This window comes from Balaenoptera borealis (genome assembly GCF_965194805.1).
Source record: "Balaenoptera borealis genome assembly, chromosome: 14".
Lineage (NCBI taxonomy): Eukaryota > Metazoa > Chordata > Mammalia > Artiodactyla > Balaenopteridae > Balaenoptera > Balaenoptera borealis.
The window spans coordinates 41735272-41756300 of record NC_138875.1 but is presented as its reverse complement, the minus strand read 5'-3'; the positions used below and the strand labels follow the sequence as shown (position 1 = coordinate 41756300).

The 21029-nt window shown below is 40.3% G+C and overlaps 1 protein-coding gene across 37 annotated transcripts in view; it reads left to right on the top strand.

The window, feature by feature from the left end:
- DTNA (dystrobrevin alpha) overlaps positions 1-12758 on the top strand; it is a 385212-nt gene extending 372454 nt beyond the window's left edge. For 18 of the 37 annotated variants that reach the window (XM_082354278.1, XM_082354252.1, XM_082354275.1 and 15 more), the window contains 4 exons: positions 451-540; positions 1791-1959; positions 4215-4383; positions 9413-10205. In XM_082354278.1, coding sequence (XP_082210404.1) covers positions 451-540; positions 1791-1959; positions 4215-4383; positions 9413-9586 — 602 coding nt within the window. In that variant the 3' untranslated portion in view covers positions 9587-10205. Of the gene's footprint in view, positions 1-450; positions 541-1790; positions 1960-4214; positions 4384-6100; positions 6368-6387; positions 6437-9412; positions 10206-11973 lie in introns of those variants that run through there. The other 19 variants (XM_082354246.1, XM_082354245.1, XM_082354269.1 and 16 more) reach the window with 6 other exon arrangements.
- The last annotated feature ends 8271 nt before the right edge of the window (positions 12759-21029 follow it).

The following is a 21029-nucleotide window of genomic DNA, read 5'->3' as shown; positions in this document are numbered from 1 at the left end:
TCAGAATCTGATGTGCTCAGCCACCAAGTAAGGGCTGAAACAGTAGCAGCTGCTGGGGAGGCGCAGCTCTCGTGGCAAAACCAGACTTTTCATCTGTGAGGTGATTCTGAAGAAGGATGACCACGCATGCTGGCTTACCTGGGATCATCCCAGTTTGTGCCAGGTCACCCAGTCTTGTTATTAATACCGCCCCTTTCACTTGTAAAATTGTCCCAATTTGGACAGTAAAGTATATGAATCCCCATCAGTTGCCATGTCTTCTTATATCAAAGGCCACTGGCCTGAGCACAATGTATTTTTTTCAGGAAATGAACCAAAGCACTTCTGAAAAGGAGAAGTCTTGGACGTTTTCTTGCTTTAGGATATCAATGGAAATGATAAACGGCATAAAAACTTGGGGAAAAGGAAAGCTTTGATTTTTTTTTTTTTTCATTATCGTTCTTTCTTAAGGTTCAAGAAGAAATTTAAGGAATGACTTACTAGTAGCAGCGGATTCGATCACTAACACCATGTCCTCTCTCGTGAAAGAGTTGAATTCCGGTGAGTCCCTGGTCCCCTCTCATTTGTCTGCTCATTGCAGAAGGACCCATAACTTCTGTTAGAGAGCTGCTCATTGTCAAGTATAAAAAGATTTTTTAAAGGTCTATGTGATATTTTGTTGAGATATTAGATTTTTTTAGTACCGTTTATACTTGGCTAATGAGAAGATCATGAATACATGCTCAATGCACAAAGTTTGAAAAATGCAGAAAAGAATAAATATTAAAATTGACTTGTAAATCCAGAATCCCAAGTTAGCCACTGTTAAATATATCATGACCCAAACTAACATGATGCTAAAGTTATTTTATAGGGTCAAATGTCTTATTTACTAATCTAGACTTGTTCATTTGGAATGCATGGCTATTTGAAAGAAGCGAAACTGAAATTTACCTTTGGAATATCACTAAAGAAATATCTGTGAAGAAAATAAATAGCATAAAATTGCAGCACTCTTCATCCTAATACTACTACACAGAGTTTTAAAAACTTTAACAGCGTGAATATGCAAATAAATATCTTACCAGTTACTAATACATCTCGTCTATTCCTTAAAGCCCTCCTAGCAAGATATCTGTTTGAAAGGACTGTGGTCATATAGTTGAAATTACAACAACTATAAGAAAGAAAGCTTTAATGTTAAAAAAAATCTGGATTTAAATTTCTTAAAACCTCTATAATTAGAATTAAAGTAATGAAAATTGTTGCTATTATTTTAGATTAAGATTACCAAATAGGATAAAAATGACAGTAGTTAATACATCATGATTAATGGCATGTACTCACTGCCCTAGCAAATGATGACTAAAAATGTTATTCTCATTGTAGGCGTTTCAAGGACTATTAGTTTATACTCATAATTTTTTGAAATATTAAGTGAATGTAATATTTTCGGTCTGTGTTTCCTAAATTAAAGTAATATTAAGCAAAAGTAACAACAGTTTTAATAAAGACTTTTATAGAGGGAAAAAACAGATGGCTTCAAGAATTAAGTCAGTTATTAAGACAAAGATTCCTTATAATATTATTGAGATAAAAAGACAATACTGTATACTAACTGATTTTGTGGTAATTCATGTCAGTATCAATTCTCATTTTGAGAAAAAACGAACGCATACTTGACTTACGTACAATAACTGGTCAGTGTTTTAATCAGCATAGGTTGGTTAATGTTAAGCCTAGCCCTTTATTTGCCGATCGATCATAAAAAAATCTAGGTCATTCTTCACTTCTTCAATTGTACCTAATAGAGGCGGGGAGTGAAACTGAGAGTAACGTGGATTCTGAATTTGCACGGACTCAGTTTGAAGATCTGGTCCCATCACCAACCTCTGAAAAGGCTTTTCTAGCGCAAATCCATGCCCGAAAACCCGGGTACCTTCACAGTGGAGCTACCCCAAGTGCCATGCGTGGCGACGTGTAAGTATCTTCTGCTTGGGGGTATTTTCTCAGTAACAGAACACTCTGCAGGGAGCATAGGAAAATAAAAACATGGTTGCTTACTTCTTTATTTTGGAAAGGAATGATTCAGTTTCCTTTTCTGCCAGAAGAGGTAGAAGGGTGCTACATTTCAATTTGTCATTGTGACTTTTCCCCCTAACAATTTCCAGAGTATCAGTAACAAAAACCAACCAGTACTTATTGAGAGCCTGGCTTGCCCAAGGCACTGTGCTAATTGGATACAAAATAGTGTCAAAAGTCTCTCCCACCCTCCCAGGACTCATAGACTAGTTCAGGAGATAAATCATCCTATCTTCTGAATTTACTAGATTTGCTCTTAAAGGACCTGGTGATACTAGAGAGGTCTCTGTTCAAAGTGGGTGTAAACAGCATCATATACGCACTTGTGAATAAAATAACTAAGTGTATAAAGTCTCATTATAAAGAAGTCCAATTCGCCTGAATTATTGAATATGTATAAACCTGACCTTCAAAAGACATTTTGCAAAGATTTTTCACCCAATTAGGCTTCTGTAGCTTGACAGGAGCCAGCAGAATCGCTCACGTCGCCACTAGAATTTCTGTGACGTTGGATCAGCTCAAAGCAGTCAGGCAGAGAAAACCAAAGCTGAGAAACAAAGGCAAAAACCTAGGACAGACCTGCAGAGCCCAGCTTGGTAGGGAAAAGGGTAAAATGAAGGAAGTGATGTAAGCGGAGTTCTGAGAAATGTGGGCAGGGGCTCACCCAAATTCTGGAAAAGAGAATTGATGAACAGTTCAAAAAAAACTACAGAAGGGTGATGGTGCTTAATGTGAGAAGAACTGCAGATGAGTCTACAAAAATAAATTGGCTGTTTTAAAGACCCAGAGAAGAAACTAACCAGAGGCCTTTCTGGTGTTTTGGCTCTCCATCCAAGCAGTGAGTAAAAGGCCAGTAATAATGGGGAATTATAAATAGACATGGTTTGAAAGCCAGCTGTGAAAAGGCAGAGCATAAGATCAAAACAAAAGAGTTATAATCTTACGTGGCAGGAAGCTGCTGCTTTTAATTTCAGTTTGCTTTCTTGTCCTTTCCTCTATAATTTAGAATTATTTGATTTGTTTGTTATTCAAACTGGTGAATTAATTATCAGTTTAGTCTGGTAAATACAAATCCATTTGATTTTTTTATAATTAAGCATTTGCATGGTGGTTACCTAAAACTTTCTTGATCCAGTCCTAAGGTCCAGAACTGTAACTAAGGCCACCCCATCTGCTGTCCCTGGTACACTGGTGGCAGGACCAGCTACAAACACGGCTGTGGGGCTTGGGGAGGGAAAGTTCATAGAGGCCTCGCAGACCTATTTAGGCTGACCCCAAACCTCTAAAAATAACGAGGACACAGATATAAATAAACATGAACATTGGCATTTAAGTTCCAATCCAGAAACTTCTACTTGACCACTCTTTTCATTTTAGGGGATATTTTAATATCTGTACTATCTAAACATGTACTGTGTTTTAGCCTGAGAATATTTTAGTTGTGAATTTAGGTTCAGTCCCAGGAAGAGCTTTATATATACTGGGATGAATAGATGGAGAGAGTCACACATTTAGTGAATGAGATCATTCTTATCTATTTATTTCATAGTGGAATTGGACAATTTAAATGGATTTCTTAAGTTCAGAGCTAGTATAAATTTTGAAGATCAAGAGCTATGGGTTAGAGTATTAGTCTTCCTGACATCGATCAGCTGATCGATGAGAGAGACTTGACTCTACCACAGAAATAAAGCACATGGGTGCACGTGCCTATATACATGTATAACACAAAGAGGGTTAAATTATGAACAAATGTCCTAATCGTTATTTCACTAGAGGGCTTACTTCCCTTATAGAAAGTGTTCTTGGATTCCATTTTTTTTTAAGCCCCCAAATTGGAAAAACTATGTCCTCTCAAAGGATAAGCCTACCCTTTTTAAGAATGACAGACATTTAAAGGTCAGCTCATTCCTGTTAACCCTAGGAAAACATAGAGGACGGTGATCACCAGATTGCCGTAGAAAAATTGTCTGCGAGAACACCTTGATCATATATTCCTCCAAACTTCCAAAGCTTTTTTAAAGTTTTTTCATTATGTCAAAGAAGAGACAGAATTGAAGTGAATTGAAGCAAAGAAGTGAATTGAAGGACTAAATAAATGTGTGCCCAGAACTACAGCTAACACAGGAATCCCACTCATACTTTCCTTTAAGATTTGCTCCGAAACTCCCACTGTGGTTGATTCCCAGGGTTACAGAAGATGGGGACCCATATGTGAGGCCAGAGGATGAGAACTATGAAGATGACTCAGTCCGGCAGCTGGAGAATGAGCTGAAGATGGAGGAGTACCTGAAACAGAAGCTACAGGATGAAGCCTACCAGGTACCAAGAGCTGGCCCACATCCTCTACCACTCCTGCCCCAGTCCCTCAGTAGCTGGGTCTTTTACATTACTCCAAAATTCGGTGACTTCTCCTTCCTTCCACCCTCCCTTTCTGGAATATTCTGACTGAACTCCTTAGTCCATGAATTCTAGACAGGAAAAATGTTAAATACTTCTTATAGCTGTCACTCACCATGAATTCCTATGAATTCTGAGTTGGAAAGTAAAAGAAGCCTTCCACATTAGTGGAAACATGGTGACTAACAGTCCATGATCCTCCAAAATCATTAGGAAAATGCTTTTTAAGAAGAGATACAGTCGGCCCTCCATATCCACAGATTCTGAATCTGTGGATACTGAGGTTCAACTATAAGGGACTTGAGCATCCGTGGATGTTGGTGTCTGCTGTGTGGGAATGTCCTGGAACGAATCCCCCATGGATACTGTGGGATGACTCAGGGAACAAAGCTCAAGGAAATTGACTAAGCATAAATATACCTCCTCCCTTGAATCATTTGTCCTCAGCTTCCCTCACTGCCTGCCTTATATCAAATGTCAAGAAGTGAAAAAGTGACAAACCTCACCAAGAAATGTTAGGGGAACTGTAGGCCCACATTCAGCAGGGTGTGGTTGGGCAGATTGTCATATGTACTGGAGCATATTAATCCATCTGAGAAGTCACTGGACATGACACATGCAATTGGGAATAAGTGTAATTAGCCACTCATCCTTAAGGGGATGCATTTTCCCCATGAAGATTGTTCTACTGCCATGTTTGTTTTTCTTGTATGTTTCCCTTCCCTGTGTCTTGTTGGGGTTCTGGGAGTTCAGGGGTATTTGGCTGGTTGAGACCTGCTGCCTCCCAGACCCCGGGGGTTATTTTATCATGTCAGGCTTTCTGTCCGATGGCCAGACAAGCTTTTTCCACTGTCTTGGGTTGGCAGTAGCCCTCTCTTTCTCTATTAGTGAAGGAAAGAGAAGCAGAGAGAATAAATTATCTTCTCCTTCTCATATGTTTATAGATTGTTTCAAAATATCTTCCCAAGAAGAATAGAGCAAGAGGGAAGCCCACCAACCCCATCTTGACAATATAACACAGAAGCTTTGCCTCTCTGGAATGTTCCATTAGCCTTTTCAGTTTAACAGCCACATTTCAGAAGCAACTACAATGTAGGCCTAGATAAACAAAACAAACAGTGACCAGATATGTAAAGCCGTACTTTAACGCTATAGAAACAAAGTTGCCTTGAATGCAGACCGTGGAGGATGCTCTTTCTTTGCGACTTCTGTGGCCTATCGGTGGAAGGAAGTTAGTCTAGATGAAGCTCCAGGGTGTCTCTGGGAACTCTGAGGGATGGCATTCCTACTCGTATCTCATTTGGCTCTGCTGCGTAGAGGGAGAGAGAGAGGTGGTGAAATAATCAATATTCTGGTTCATGCTGTTAGAGGTGCCTGTTAGACCTCCCTCTTTGAGCCCATATCAGTTTCTGGATTTTGGTGACCACAGTCAATGAAATTCTAGATTTTTTTTAAAAGAAAGAGAGTCATTTCATATAAGATATTAGATTTTTATTTATTTTAATGAATTAGGAATTTAACCTGATATGACCAAAGTGAAGGGAAATTCTATTAATAGCATCAGCTCCGATTGGAGTTCGTGCCATCTCTGGTAGATGTTAAGATCCTTCTCTCTCTCTCCTTTCCTTTCCCCACCCAGTGACTTCAAGGGAAAGACAAAGAAAAGGGCTGAGAGATAACAGGCCTGTGTGTCCCCACTCAAGATATATGCCCTGGAGAAGGTTGAAGTGGTTTTCCTTGACTGCTCTATGAGCGTATCGTTGTTGGATGGGCCAGAAAGTTACTTTCATTCCTTGGACTCTCTCTCTCTCTTTCTCTGTCTCTCTCTATCTTTCTGCATGGCTTCCAACCAAATAATTCACAAGCTTGACTACATCACAGACATGACATGTCACCTTTCTTGTTTGTGTCCTTTGTCACCCACAGGTCAGCTTGCAAGGTTGAATGCAATATCCTTTTATCACTCTCCTCTCAAGTAAGTATCCTCTTATTTAGGAGGAAACGTGGCCACTGTACACTGGATTCTGATAACTTGTAACCTATATTCACAATCACTCTCTCTTAGGTTTTCTCTATGATAAAATATCCTCCTTCCCAGTCTATGAAGCATTTCATTATAATCCAGTGGAGATTTGGCAGGCAACCTTGGGAGTTGACTTTTACTCTATTAATTAGGAAAATTGGCATAGAAATTTCAGTAATACCAAAGATGCCCCAGAAATTCGTAGCTGTGCAGCCATTAACACTGATCCATAACCGCATCCAAGTTTTCAGCCTCTCTAGCACTTGAGAGAGAAAAGTCCAGGCTTGCTCAGCACTTGCAGAGATGAGTCAGCTCCTTCGTCCTGCTGTATGCAGGGCCCAAAAGATCAAAGTGTGTACCTTAACGAGTGAAAGCAAAAGCATGTGTTATTAAAGAAAACAAAAGAAGCAAAAACAGAGAGGAAAGCTTCTACAGCCTTATGGTTTTAGAACAGCTGATTCAAATCCACTGTGGAATCCAGCAAGATATAAATTAATTTCAGATATCATTTCTGTGGCATGTGGTCCCCCAGCTTTAAGGATCTACCTAAATCCATGGGAAATCCTCAGTAAGTTTTTTAATGTAAAGAGAATAGCACTTGATTGGCAGGATCGCTTCACTATAGTAGTCTGAAGCTTAGGCCCTCGACTCGAATAGACTGATTTCAAATATGAGTTCCATCGAATCTTAGCAGCATAATCTTTGACAAACTACTAGACTTCTCTGAGCCTCTGTTCCCTCTGTACAACATATATCACAATACCTACCTCATGGAGGAGTTGCACTCACTGAGATATAGCTTTTAAAGAGCTTAACATAGTGGCAGACGCACTATCATTTTCTTCTGAGTACACACATACATGCCTAGCACTATGCTGAGTGCTTTACAAGAAACTCAGTCCCTGGGAGTGACGATAATTATTATGTGCGTGTATGGGAGCCCCCGGGACTCAGAACTAGCTTGCCCGCTCTAATTGTGTAAATACGGCTGGGACTCAGCTTCGTACAATGATTTGATATACCTTCGGCTACACTGTCCCATGAGACTTGACGGCTTCTCTGGCTCCAGCCAATGGCCATTTAGATGTCCCACATTACACTTCAAAGCTAATACACCTCTTACGGTCATCTGGATGCACGGTCCCAAGGACTTGTACCCACTTTAGTTCTACAGTCTTTTCCCACCCAGGGAATAGTGCAGTTGATAGGAAACTCAACTCTGGCTGCTAAATTGAAAAAGCGATATATATCTCCTAAATGACATATCAATTAGTAAAGAATACATTCTAGTTCAAGCACTACTGACCTCCTGTCTTGGTCCTCAGGTTAAGATTAAGCAAGTAAAAATTAAAGTGTAATTGTTATTATGAAATATATTTTTTGAGCTGTGAGGCCCTCTTGGTGTAAAAGGGAGGATCTTATTGAGTGCGTTTTAGTCTGCCTCCCTTGGATTTGAGAATGCTACACCACATGTTCTCCTGATTCATGATGACTGCAGTGAAAAATTCCCAGGAGCTGTTTCTGAAAATATTCAGTCCAGTTATAACAAATCTAGTCCCAAAGGAGCAAGGCTTTTCCTTTCATAGCATTTTCTTTCTCTGAGCTCCCGCAATTTGATCATTTTTGTTCTGCACATTATTTAAACATCAGTAGGTAGTTCTTGGAAAAATATACTTTTCTAAAAGCCTAATGAAATGCCCTTGACATAAACCCAGATAAAAAGTGGTATTTGGTTCATGTCCATAAACGCCAGAGATTTCAGTACTCTGAAAGTTCTTAGGCCCTTTTTAAATCTTCTGTTGCCAATTTGGCAGTGAAAAGTTAAAACAGTTGTGGCCTCTGCCGCTTACTGCATCCTTACCTACCTAGCTGGCATCCCACAGAACTCTAAATATAAACCAGCCTGTCACTAAATCAGCAAATCGGACAAAATTCATTTAAGACCGGGTAGAACACTGTAGGAACTAGTAGATTTTCATCTTTGCACCTAGTTCTACCCTACTGTAATTTTTCTTGATGTAGCCAAGAAATACAGCTGAAATTGTAGAACAGTTCATCTGTTGAAATCTTTCCGTTTGGACTTTCTGGCTACACTACAAGACCAGAAATTATCCCAAAGTATATGCATCTCTTCTGCAAGGGTCCTAAAGCCGATTTCAGCAGCTCAGAGTCAATTAGACATCCACCAAGCAGAGCCCTACATGACTAAAGGGCCAAAGGTGAAACAGCAGAGACATGGAAGACCCATCCTCTGCTCAAGAAGAGCCTTAGGCCTCTCTGAAGATAAATAGGCACTTACCAACACACTAACAAGAGTGAATAGAGTGAAACCTGACTTATTGCTTTTCAACTAGCCACATTAGAAGAAACAGTACACAGAAAGGTTAGCACTCAAATTAAAGTCCACCAAAATCCCATTCTGGCCCATTTGGATCTTGGGTTGGTCCCTTTTCCATCCTTCTGGCCACATGGTACTCCACGTGCCTTGACCAGCCACATCCTAACTTCAGAAATTGGAGGGTTGGAAGATCAAAGTGGATTTTTTTTTTAAATTAGCATGGCCTTCTGATGGTGAGTCAGTGCTCTCATCTCCTTGTCCAAAGGACAACACAAATATTTCTGTTTACGTTGCTTTGACCCTCCAGATGCCTCAGGTACCCACTAGGCAAGAGACTCAGCATGGAGGATTCTTGTCCTCTCTTCTTTCAGAAGGTGCAGTAGCCCACAGTGTCCCAGGACATTCATTCCTGATTGTCAGAGGAAGAAAGTAGAGGGTGTGTGTGTGCGCACGTGTGTGTGTGTGTGTGTGTGTGTGTGTGTGTGTGTGTGTGTGTGTGTTGGGGGGGAAGGGGTGATTCTAAGCTTCATAACCCTAATTTAGAGAGCAGTTACCATCTTTAAAAAAAATTACACATTGCTTATTCCCAGGCAAGCTATAGTCAGACAGATGAAAGTAACATGAGAACTGGTGATGAAGGACAGAGCTGCACCCACCCCTACAGAGGAGAAGACGGCAGCCTCACCTCACAGAAGAGAGGACCCACCGCACGCAGCAGCTCCCGACAGACCCCTGCCCCTAAAGACGCGTTCTGCCGGCTATAGCGCAGCTAACTTTTCGTTCTCAGATTTGTAGTTCATAGATGTGTGTTTTGAGAAGGAAAAAAAAAAAAAGACTTCTGTTCAAAGCTAACTTATCAGCTACATCTTCTGTAACATGTCTCATCCCTCAAAATGAAAACACAGGCTGAAATCCCGTCCTGCTGTTACCCACAACAGCAGTATTAACAAGCATCTTAAACCTTTGCACATGATATTGAACCTGGTCAGTTTACAACGACAATATTAATACTGTTTATAGCTAGGAGTTTGATTTCTGAATTCTCTGAGATTTTAGCAAAACAATTGATTATATACACTGTACATTTTTTTTTTTTCCACAGCAGTTGGAGAAAAACAACCACTTGCAATTACTCACTAAGCCCGAAGGATTTGGTTCCTGAGGGTACAGACTCAGAGCCCTAAAGCCAAGAAGGGCCCTCGGCCTGCATGGTCTGCACTTGTCTCCAAGTCTCTGAGAGCAGAGGCTTGAACCAAACACACCAGGAGAATCCAGTCTTTGGGGCTTCTTTCCAACTTGGGGTTGTTTTCTTTCAAGATACTCTAACCAATCAGCCATAGAGTTTAGTGTAAATATTTTTTTCCAAATAGAGATCATATTCCCCCCAAAAAAAAAAGGCAACATTCAAATTATATAGAATCTAGTTTTTAAAATCAGCACAGATCTTCTTAAAAACTGTGAACTCTGTTTTGAAATACTCATTACTAAAGCTGTTTATAAACCACAGGTGCCATAAGATCCCCCCAATGGACTCAAGTTATCTCTGCTCTTCCACGGGCTGGTTCCTCTCGGTTTAGCTTTAGGGAGCATGTCTCTAACAGCACCGCTCAACCGCAAGTTCCCCTATCAGGTCGTTTGGACGCCTTTCAGCTTTAAATGTACAGGCTTAAAGCGCGCTTGCAAACGTTCGCCCTCCTTTTCTTTCTGAATGTGTATGGCCTTAGCTGGCTACCTGGTGTTCCGCATGCAGCCTCCTCTGGTCACGTGAGAGGAAACGGGCTCCTCTAAGTGGAGTTGGGATTTTGCACTCCGTGAAAAGCTAATGTGCAAAAGAACTGACAAGGAAGGGAGAATGAATGACTCTGTCGATGGTCCTTTCTGAGGGCCCTCTTTGGGGAGCGCTAAAGACCTCCCTTAGGGATTCAGGGGAAATGAAAAAATCATCTTCTACTCGTGTCAAGATTTGATGAAATAAACATCCTACAACATAGTAGACGCATTATCCTTAAATTGGCAGCTTCCCTGGATTCCTGTTTCTCCCTTAAGAGAAAGAAGAGAGCATCATTTTAGAACAGTGGTTCTCACAGTGTGGTCCCTGGACCAGCAGCGTCAGTGTCACCTGGGAATTTATCAGAAATGCAGATTCCTAGGCCCTAACCCAGGCCTACGGAATCAGACATTCTGGGGCTGGGGCCCAGTAATCTGTGTTTGAATAAACCCTCCAGGTGATTCTGATGTACGCCGAAGTTGGAGAACCACTGCTTTAGAATAAAGTTGTATAATAAAATCTCTGAAAAGGCCTTATTCAGAATAAGCAAGAAAGATTCTGAGTCAACCTCAAAGCTTCAGCTATTCGGTTTTGCTTCCAGGGCTGGCAAAAACCTGCCACCTCCCAGAGTCGGTAGTTGGTGGGTGCCCAGCTGAGAAGAGACATCCTGACATCTTCCAGCTTCCTCTCCAGAGAGCTCTAAGATGTTCACGTCTCTGCACTGGGTCAGAAACCACCTCCTTGGCTGCCCTGTGGAACAAAATCGCTTGCCTTGGGGCTAGTAAAGCTCTTGGTTGGCATTAGCGAGGAGCCCAGTCTGCCCACTGATGTACTTAATCATATTTCCCTCCGGAGAACCAGCCTGACAAATGTCCCTGAGAACAGGCTGACACCAAAGGGACACAACTGCACAGTTCTCAGATTTCTTTGCACAGATGGATTTTTTTGCGGATTTTGTTGGTATATCTTAATGTTCATCTCTTTTCCACTGCCCATCCTCTGTGAACCCGTGCCTCTCTAGATGGAGCAGGTGGCCACTGGTGCCTCATACTCAGTACTTAAAACCACTACATCCCAGCTACCTACATGGCTGTCAGCTCTCAATCATAGCCGGGCAGTTCTCGAACTCAGAACCCTGACCCTGCAGGTGGCATTCGGCCACCAACTGGACCGAGCTGACAGGTGTTGTCATTTTGTGTTTCTACATCAAAACGTTTGTCTAAGGTTTGAACTGTTCTGCCAATAACCTTCCCCCGTCATAGCATTCATTGCCAACTCCATCACACGGTTGTCGAAACCATCGTACAAAGCCATTGCAAGGACTCTGGAAACTGCTGCCAATGACCAATTCCTGACTAACCAGCCACCTTTTCTTTCTCTTAGCTCCACGTCAGCACTGAGACCAGACTCAAGCACCCCTGTCCTGTAACCGAGACAAAATGGCGTGTGTTATTCTGGGTTTTTGTGGTTTGCGGTGGGTTTCTTTCCTTGGCTCTCCAAATCTACTTTTGGGGCCTGTTCTAAGTGCAAACCCAGCAGGTGCCACCCGTCCTGTCCGTTAGATCCAATTCCGTCTGGCGGGGGTTGTTTCTTTCTTGTTCCACGATGAATTGCACATCCACCTCCATTAGAGATGTTGGCCTATTAATGAGCACTGGTCTAACACAGCCAACCCTCCCCCACGGGGCCATGTAATAGAGGGAGGGAGGAGGGTGAAATCTACTGTAGGGGATTCAGGAATCAGTTGTGGTTGGTCAGGATGGAAGTCGGGGTAAATTTAGTTGGTCAGAGGGAGATGTGCTGGAGATTGTGGAAAATGGATTCTCGAGTGATCTACTATAAGGCAGGGAAGGTTCATTTGTAAGTAGTAATGTGAACTGAACTACATAAGAGTGTGGCCTTTGTTGTGATATACTATGTATTTTCTTATATGCATGAGCCAGACTGTTGCATCATAATTTAGCACTGATGTCTGCTTTTATTTTGATCATCTTTGTCCACCCTTATTAGTTCTTGGCTGTTAACTGTAAGTAGACGTTGTAAATCCCGGCAGCCTTTGGTTGCTGCAATCACCTTGGTTCAATTCCGCACAAGGAGACACAAACAAGAACTCCACCGTGTCCTCAGAAGAAAGGGCATTTTTACCTTTGAACCAAAAAGAGGGGGGGGGAAATCAGAAGTATCACATCCTGAAGCTAATTAACTATAAGACATTTTTAATTGTGACTACTGTAATTTGACACCATTTGAAATAACCAATTCAGAGACACTAAAGATTTCACAACATTCATTGGTATGTAACAAAACTACTATTGTATGGGTTTTTTGTATTGCTGTTAAGTATTGTTTTGTGTGTATGTGTGTGTGTTGGAACCTCCTGGGGACATGTTATATTTTGAAGTGATTAAACTATTTAATTGTGTGTCTATATTTTGGAATGGAATTATTTCTTCATTAAAAAATCTTTTTAAAAACACTATATCTTGTGTATTTTGTTCCTTTGTTTCAGTGAATTTCCTAAAGCAACATGAGGTTAGTCTGTTCTAAGGAGAAAGACTGACAAGTCAGTATTTGCAGCATGAAGCATGGACCACCCATTGAGGATCAAGCAATTGAGGCCAAATACCTCACCTTTTCCTGCCTTTGGGGTTGCAGGTTTTTTTTTTTAATGAGATACTATTCTGCTGCTCATGGAAAGCCTTGTTGTAATCAACATAAAAAATCCATACACCCTCGCCTTTCTTCTCTTCCTCTTCTTCTTCTTTCTTCTTTCTTTTCTCCCCCAAATTCCAAATACTGGGAAAAAATAACTAACATTTGTGTAATCCTTTACAACTTTAGAAAAAACTGCTTTATTTACATTTAATCCTCACAATATCCATTTGAGGAGCTCTTGGTCATCCAGAAGAATAACCTAGGGAGCTACCTTTGTTCTGAAAGAATCTGCAGACAAGGCTGAGATGGGAAGAAGACTGGGCATGCCATCAAACAAGAAACAGAGGGAAAACACAAGAAATTTCTCACTTCTGAGAAGATCGTGCACTTTTCGGAGGAGTTTCTGAAATTAGGCTTCTCCCTCTATCCAGTTCTATGAAGACTTCACCTCACCCCTGCTAGATCAGTCATTGGCCAAGACTAAGATTCATCGAAGGAGTTGTGCTCAATTCCTTGGCTTTGGTTTAAGTCCTACTGCTGTCTTCTGGTTGCCCTAGCAACACATATTAAAGTTTGCGAATTTTTTGTTCTAAACATTATCTGAGCTGGTAAAGGAGAACTGGGAGGCAATGGAAAGGTGAAAAGAGGTTTTCAGTATCAAATTTTTTTCTAAGACATCAGATCCTGAAGCAAGACTGTGATATACACCAAGAACCAGCACAGCCCAAAACATTCCCCTAAGACTTCACTGGCATAGTCAGGAGTAATGGGGCCGGTCTGGTTGTCGAACACTGGAGCAGCTTAGGGCAAGAACCTTTTCTGGGTTTGTAGCCAACTTGGGAACAATGGTCCTCTGAAAAACAAAATCCTTTATAGTCCTTTTAAAAATGCTGGCTTTGGGGAGCTAGTGTATGAGAAAAGAGTAATGCAAAGAGATCTGAGAAGCCTCTTCATTGTAGAAGGATTCAAATATTTTAACAGGATAATAAGAAGAGTATAATTTTACCAGAAAACCTAAACCAAAGCTAAGAAAAGATACTGAAAACCGCATGTAAAACATAACTTCCTAGTTCTCACTGTCAACTACAAATGAGCATACTTGTTCAACGGCAAAGACATGTTTTTCCAGCCATTGTGAGGGTCTCTGTACATACTGTAAACATTGAGTGGTGTAAGGGACAGTCTTCCATTTTTTTATTTTTCTAAAAAAGCACAAAGTCAGGAGGTGGAGAAAAGGGAACCCTCATACACTGTTGGTGGGAATGTAAACTGGTGCAACCACTATGGAAAACATTAAGGAGGTTCCTTAAAAAACTAGAACTACCATGTGACCCAGCAATTCCACTCCTGGGCATATAGCTGAAAAAAAACAAAAACATTAATTCGAAAAGATACACGCACCCCAAAGTTCATAGCAGTACTATTTACAATTGCCAAGATATAAAAGCAACCTGAGTGTCCATCAACAGATGAATGAATAAAGATGTGGTATACATCTATATATATACAATGGAATACTACTCAGCCATAAAAAAGAATGAAATTTTGCCACTGGCAGCAACATAGATGGACTTGGCATTATGCCAAGAGAGATAAGTCAAAGACAAATACTGTATGATATCACTTATATGTGATACCTAAAAAATACAACAAACTGGTGAATATAACAAAAAAGAAGCTGACTCGCAGATATAGAGAACAAACTAGTGGTTACCAGTGGGGAGTGGGGGGAGGGCAATATGGGGGTGTGGGAGGTACAGACTTCTGGGTATAAAATAGGCTACAAGGTATACTGTGCAACACAAGGAATATAGCCAATGTTTTGTAATAACTGTAAATGGAGTATAACCTTTTAAAACAAATTTTTAAAGGCAAAGTTGTTTTTCATATTACTACTTAGCATAAAGCTAAATTGCAGATCTGTGATGGTGAGTAGTATAAAACTAACAGAATTTCTTCCAACACTGTAGCCTCATCCTGGCCTGGCCTGATGAAAGGATTAAGCTTTGTAAGTAATTGCTTGGTTACTTGTCTTACCAGACTCCACGCTGGTGGTGAGCAGGGTCCGCATTCATGTAGAACATCACCAAACCCAATGCCTTGTACAAAGTAGTTGAGCAATAAATATAGAAGATATTGAAAAATAAGGAAGACACACCATTCCTCAGGCTACTCTCCTAAATATCAGTAGTCACAGCCAGGACTTTTAATGGAAGCTTTGGAAGAGGTGAAAGTCTATCTGGAATAGACTCTGGTAAGCACCGGAAGTAGGAAGTTGCGGGGCACGCCTGTACTCCACAGCCAGATAGAAGTGATGCTCGTTGGGAGACGTGGAGACACTGATTTGTATGCTGATCTCCTGGCTGCAAAAGACCTGATAACAGAGCCAGGACTCCTCTCAGAAAGTGAGTCAGCAGTTTGCCTGAGACTGACCCAGTTTTGCACTGAAAGCCAAGAGTCCTGAGAAATGCCTCAGTCCCAGTCAAATCAGAGAGACTGATCGCCCAAGAAAGCAAGCAAAGAGACACTCCAGCATCAGGCAGGAATAAGTCTCGGGTGAATTCTGCATCGTAAAGCAAGTAAGATATTCTCCTACAGTGGGACATTTAGAGTACAGAAAATGCTTATTCTACCATGAATGTACCTTTCTAGTCAAAATTTTAATGTTTAGCAGGACTACATTCTGATGCCCCTCCAGGATGATATTAGCTGCAGAATTCACTAAAATGAGAACATCCGTGGGTTTGTTCACTTTGGGGGTTTCTGAAATGAGATGACCTATGGATAAGACTTGTTCAAACATCTAGATGCTAAGGAGAATCTGCAAAAATCAAGTTGAATTTTGGCATAGTTGATAGTGAGCTGCTTTTTTTTTTTTAAGGCAGTGATTGACTTTGTGAATCCACATATTCTTGAGGCTACCTCAGAAATTTTGACCAGGTCATTAACTTGCCCTCCCATTTCTTTGAAGAGAGGACATTTTTCAGTTCATCTAAGAGAAGAATCAAATTCTTTAGACATGAGATCAGAGGGAGGGGCCTAAGATAGCCCTGTTTTCGCCATTTCTTTGTTCTATCCTTTCTCTCCACTGTAATCTCAATGGGGTGTTGGAACAGACTCTGGAAATAACCATATAAGCTTGGACTCTACAGAGGAAACCTGCAACCTGCCTCTTAGAGATTTTTCCATTTATTGAATCAAATACATTCTGTAAAAGCTTGTGTTCTCCGTTTAAAAAGCACCACCTCATACGTGTAACTGAATCATTTTGCTGTACGCCAGAAACTAACACAACATTATAAATCAACTGTAGTTCAATTTAAAAATAATAATAATAATAAAAAGTACCACCCCGATATTTCTGGAATAGCTACTAACATATAGTAGGATTTGTATATCATTATAGAATGTCCCTATCGCGCAATTTCCGGAAGAAACTTGTTCTAACATATTTTCTTTTTAATTCTCTAAATAATTGAAAGTTTGAAATACATAATAAGCAAATTCTGGTGACCCAAAGAAACTATAGAACACACCACAAATTACATGAAAGGTCCCCACCACTTCCTGGGAGAGATGCTTCAGCAGTTGCCTCAAGTTCACCTCTGACTGAACTTTCATCCTTACCGTAGTCGATTACTCATTCAGTTCAATAGCAATTGCCAATAAAGAAATCTGGGGCTGTAGACTTATATAAGTATAAATCAGTCTTATATCAGTTTTACTTAGCTTTATGTTCCAAATAGTGTGTATTCTTTGAATGCAAAAAATATATATATGTATATATATTAAAAATCTTGATATTTTTGTATCAGTGGCAATATTCTCCTAATACATGTATCAATACATACCCATTCATTATAGCAACCAAAGGCCACTGTTATCACAGTGCTGACATGGGTGGGACCCACTGTTTTCCTTGTTTGTAAATCATCAACAGATCTGACTCTTTTGGGGTTTTTTGTTTTAATTCCACTCTTTTTGGCTAAAAGAGAGCATTTACAAATACAAGGAGGAGGGCTTGAAGTTTATATTTCAATGTTAGACTGGCGATTAGAAAATATTACTAAGATCTGTAAATTACCCACAGATTGACATGGGAGCTATTGCACTGGGGAAGGACAGTATATGACAAGTCCTCCCTGACTGGAAGGCGATGGGAAAGCTTGAATTAAAACATGAGAAATGCCAGGAAAGAGGAAAAAATGTGTTGGAATAATCATGTTTATTCTCTCTGAAAATGTATATCCCTTGTGAATTATTTGTAACCATAACCTAAATCCTTGAATTTCCCACGAATCAGCACTTACTGAACAAACATAAGAGGATAAGTGATTAACATTCCCCCTCTAGGAACATCTGCTTCCAAAGGAAGTTTGGCAGAGTCTACAAGTGACGTCAGACCGCCAGGCACAAAGATTACAATCTGGTTAATTCTTGCCCTGGTATTCCTACCTCCAGGGGAGCCTGGTCTAAATCCACGAAAACCAGAGTTTGAAATGGATTACTGTACATTCTCACTGGAAAACAAACAAAAGGTTGGAAGCCGGAAGTGCTCAGAAACAGCATTTCACTGAGTCTCTTAAATATTTATACTCAACATCCCACAAAATATCCATTTGTAAAGATGTTCGGGAAAATAAAATAAAATTCCAAAGAGAAACATTTCCAGTCTTGCTGTTTACCATCTACAAGTATTTGCTGAATAACTAACTCCCTTGAAGTGTGAGAAGCCACCAGACTTTTTATGACCCAAAGCAGGTCCACGTTATTCACAGAATAGTTATACTTCAGACACCTCGTTGGCTAATTGGGATTTCATAGGATTCTATAGTTACTCTCTGTTCACCAGCTTTCACTGAGTCTTCAGAAATTCGGTTAAGAAAGGATTTTGAGTGAGCTACCTGGGCCGGGAATTCCAACAACCACTTTTGAATGAGATGACTCATTACCACCGTGAACATTTTTAATATGGATGGAAGGAGATAACATTTGGGTTTGGCTGTCACCTACAAAACAGTGGCTTAAGGAAAAGTAACTCCTTTGAAATTAAGGTTTCACGGATAAGACAGACTTTACCCGAAGTTAATTCAAAACAGAATTAAGCAAAACACTTCACTGAAGTCAAGTGAAAATCAGTCTTAAAGGCCAAAAACAAAGAGGGACGAGGGGGCAGATAGAGAGGAATGCAGCCTGTGTCATTGCTCGGATCCACAGGAAGAAGCGATGATTCTCCCAGCATTTGTTCTTTTCCTAGGTCAGAACTGGGTGAGTTGAAGAACCAGGATCTACCTTACAGATCTTTCTCGGGATGACATGTAATCATTCTATTGTATTCCAACTGTTGAATCACTATGTTTTGGCTATCTGTCAACATTTCATGAAGTCAGGTGATACACTGAAAAATAACGTGGCTCTGGGAATCAAGAGAACAGGATGGTAGGCTGGGGTATTTGATCCTATGCAGGTCACTTACCGTCTCATTCCCAACCAAATTCTCATTGAGGGTACGGATGCCTATTTTCATTTCTTTACAGATTTATTGTGTGATCAAATAGAGTCATATTATAAAATATAATCATATAGTAATTTATAGTAATATGAATGAAAAGCATTATGAAAAACACATCAGTTCTGGCAGTTTATCTTAATTTTTTACATTCTGAGAACTTACTGTGATCAATTCCCTTCACCTCTTCTAAGAAGTCAAGGGCACTGGTTCATTTCAACAAATGACGATATTCTTCAACTGATCACAGAAAAACGGGTCTGTTCTGCAGACACCAATTAACAGGTGGCGTCCCTTGCCTACTGGCAAGTTACCAGCTCCGCCCCCTCACTCTCCCTTCCAGTCCTCACTCAGTCAAGCAGTTAGGGTAAAGGTTACAGAATTGCAGCCATTTCCTCTAACGTTCGAGATTAGGTTAGCTTGGCTTCCCATAAACCGGGGACCCAATGTCACTGTTAACCAAGAAGCTGAAGTAAACTGCACAGTGATTACACACCCCTTCCTCCTGTGATTTGACAGGAACTGCCCAACTAGAACAACAAAAAAAAGAGAGAGAGAGAGAGAGAGTGCGCATGCACAGGAAAATCTGACCCAATGGCAAAGGAATGTTGTCCCCCTCCTCCAAGTTAACACAAATGTGTATCTCGTTATGAAAGAATGGCCCAGAATGGTTAGCAGGTAAGGAGCCTGCTGACCTGTCACTCACCAGCCGCGAAGTTTCAACAGGAACTCAAAGGACATACGAGTAGAAATGATAGAGGGTTTTTTGTTTTTGTTTTTTTCAGAGTGAGGTATTGAAAGCTGGCTCCCATTCCATGGCTATGGGCCTTCCTTTAAATATAAACAGCAGCAAGAGCTGAGAATGACTGCCATTCTTGAATGCCAAATAAACACAAAATGACAAGCACAGATTTTTGGCTTTCTATTAAAGTTTGGTTTTTTCAACAACCCTTTTTGTTGCCTCTAAAGACAATGGTCTCAGTGTTTCTGAGCCAGATCCTGGGACTCTCAGCTGAGCCCTCCTTGCCGCACCCCGACCCAGTTCACTCCGCAGGCAGGGCTAGTGTCCCCTTTGGGTTTGACAGCGAGCCATCTCTCCCCTCCTGGCCCACTGCTGCAGAAGGATTTGTTTATTGAAACGAAAGAGGAGTGGTATCTGAAACTTGGAATTTGCAGACCGAGGCCCAGGGTAGTTTGATGAGGGAGGTGCTCAGTGGTTTCTACTTGTTTGGGAAACAGTAGCTTGATCATGAGTTCTGCAATGGACTCAGTTGGAGAGAGTTGAGGATTTATCCACTTCGTTAGTTCATTGCAGCTTTAACTTTTTTTTAATTGGTGTTTATCATTTTGGCTTTATGTCACTTAGGCGTAGCAATAGTTGACTTAAGTAGAAGGAACCAGTGGGCTTTTTACTCTCCCATCCAGCAGTTAAAACAGCCTCCAACTTCTCTTCCATGGCTGAGTAAATGCTTCAGGTATTTACACAGGTATGTCTCAGTGCAGACATGTTGGCCACCCAAATAAGATGCTGTCAAGTCATGTATGTCACCTCCTTCCCAAACATTGCCGTTTTTTGAGGCTCCACATCAGGATTTCAAAGTTGTGTAGTAGAAACACTTGAATACTGAAGGCAATTATTTCTTACTCTTTCCTTATAATCTCACAAAGGATTCTCTTTGCTGATTTTTAACCTCAAGGGGGAGAACTGGATTCAAACTGGTCCACTAATATTTTACTTATTATTATTTCTATAACATAATTAATTTCTCATTCTCATTATTTGCTTAGATAAGTTTAGCAAGTTATTAAGAGAAATGATTTCAGCGTAAACACAATGACACACGTTACAAGGTTTCTATCACCTCCAAATCTGTGACAATAATAAAATAGACTCATAGACATAGAAAACAAACCTATGGTTACCAAAGAAGAAATGGGGGGCAGAGGGATAAATTAGGTTGGGATTAACAGATACACATTAACATATATAAAATAGATAAACAACAAGGACCTACTATATGGCACAGGGAACTATATTCAATACCTTGTAATAACCTATAATGGAAAAGAATCTGGAAAAGAATATATATATATATATATATATATATATATATATATATAAAATCACTTGGCTGTACACCTGAAACTAACACAACATTGTAAATCAACTATACTTCAATTCAAAAATATAAATAAATAAATAAGTAATTTTAAAAATAGAATAAAATAATGGACTTAATACCCAGTTAATCTGATACCTTCACATTTTGTCTGT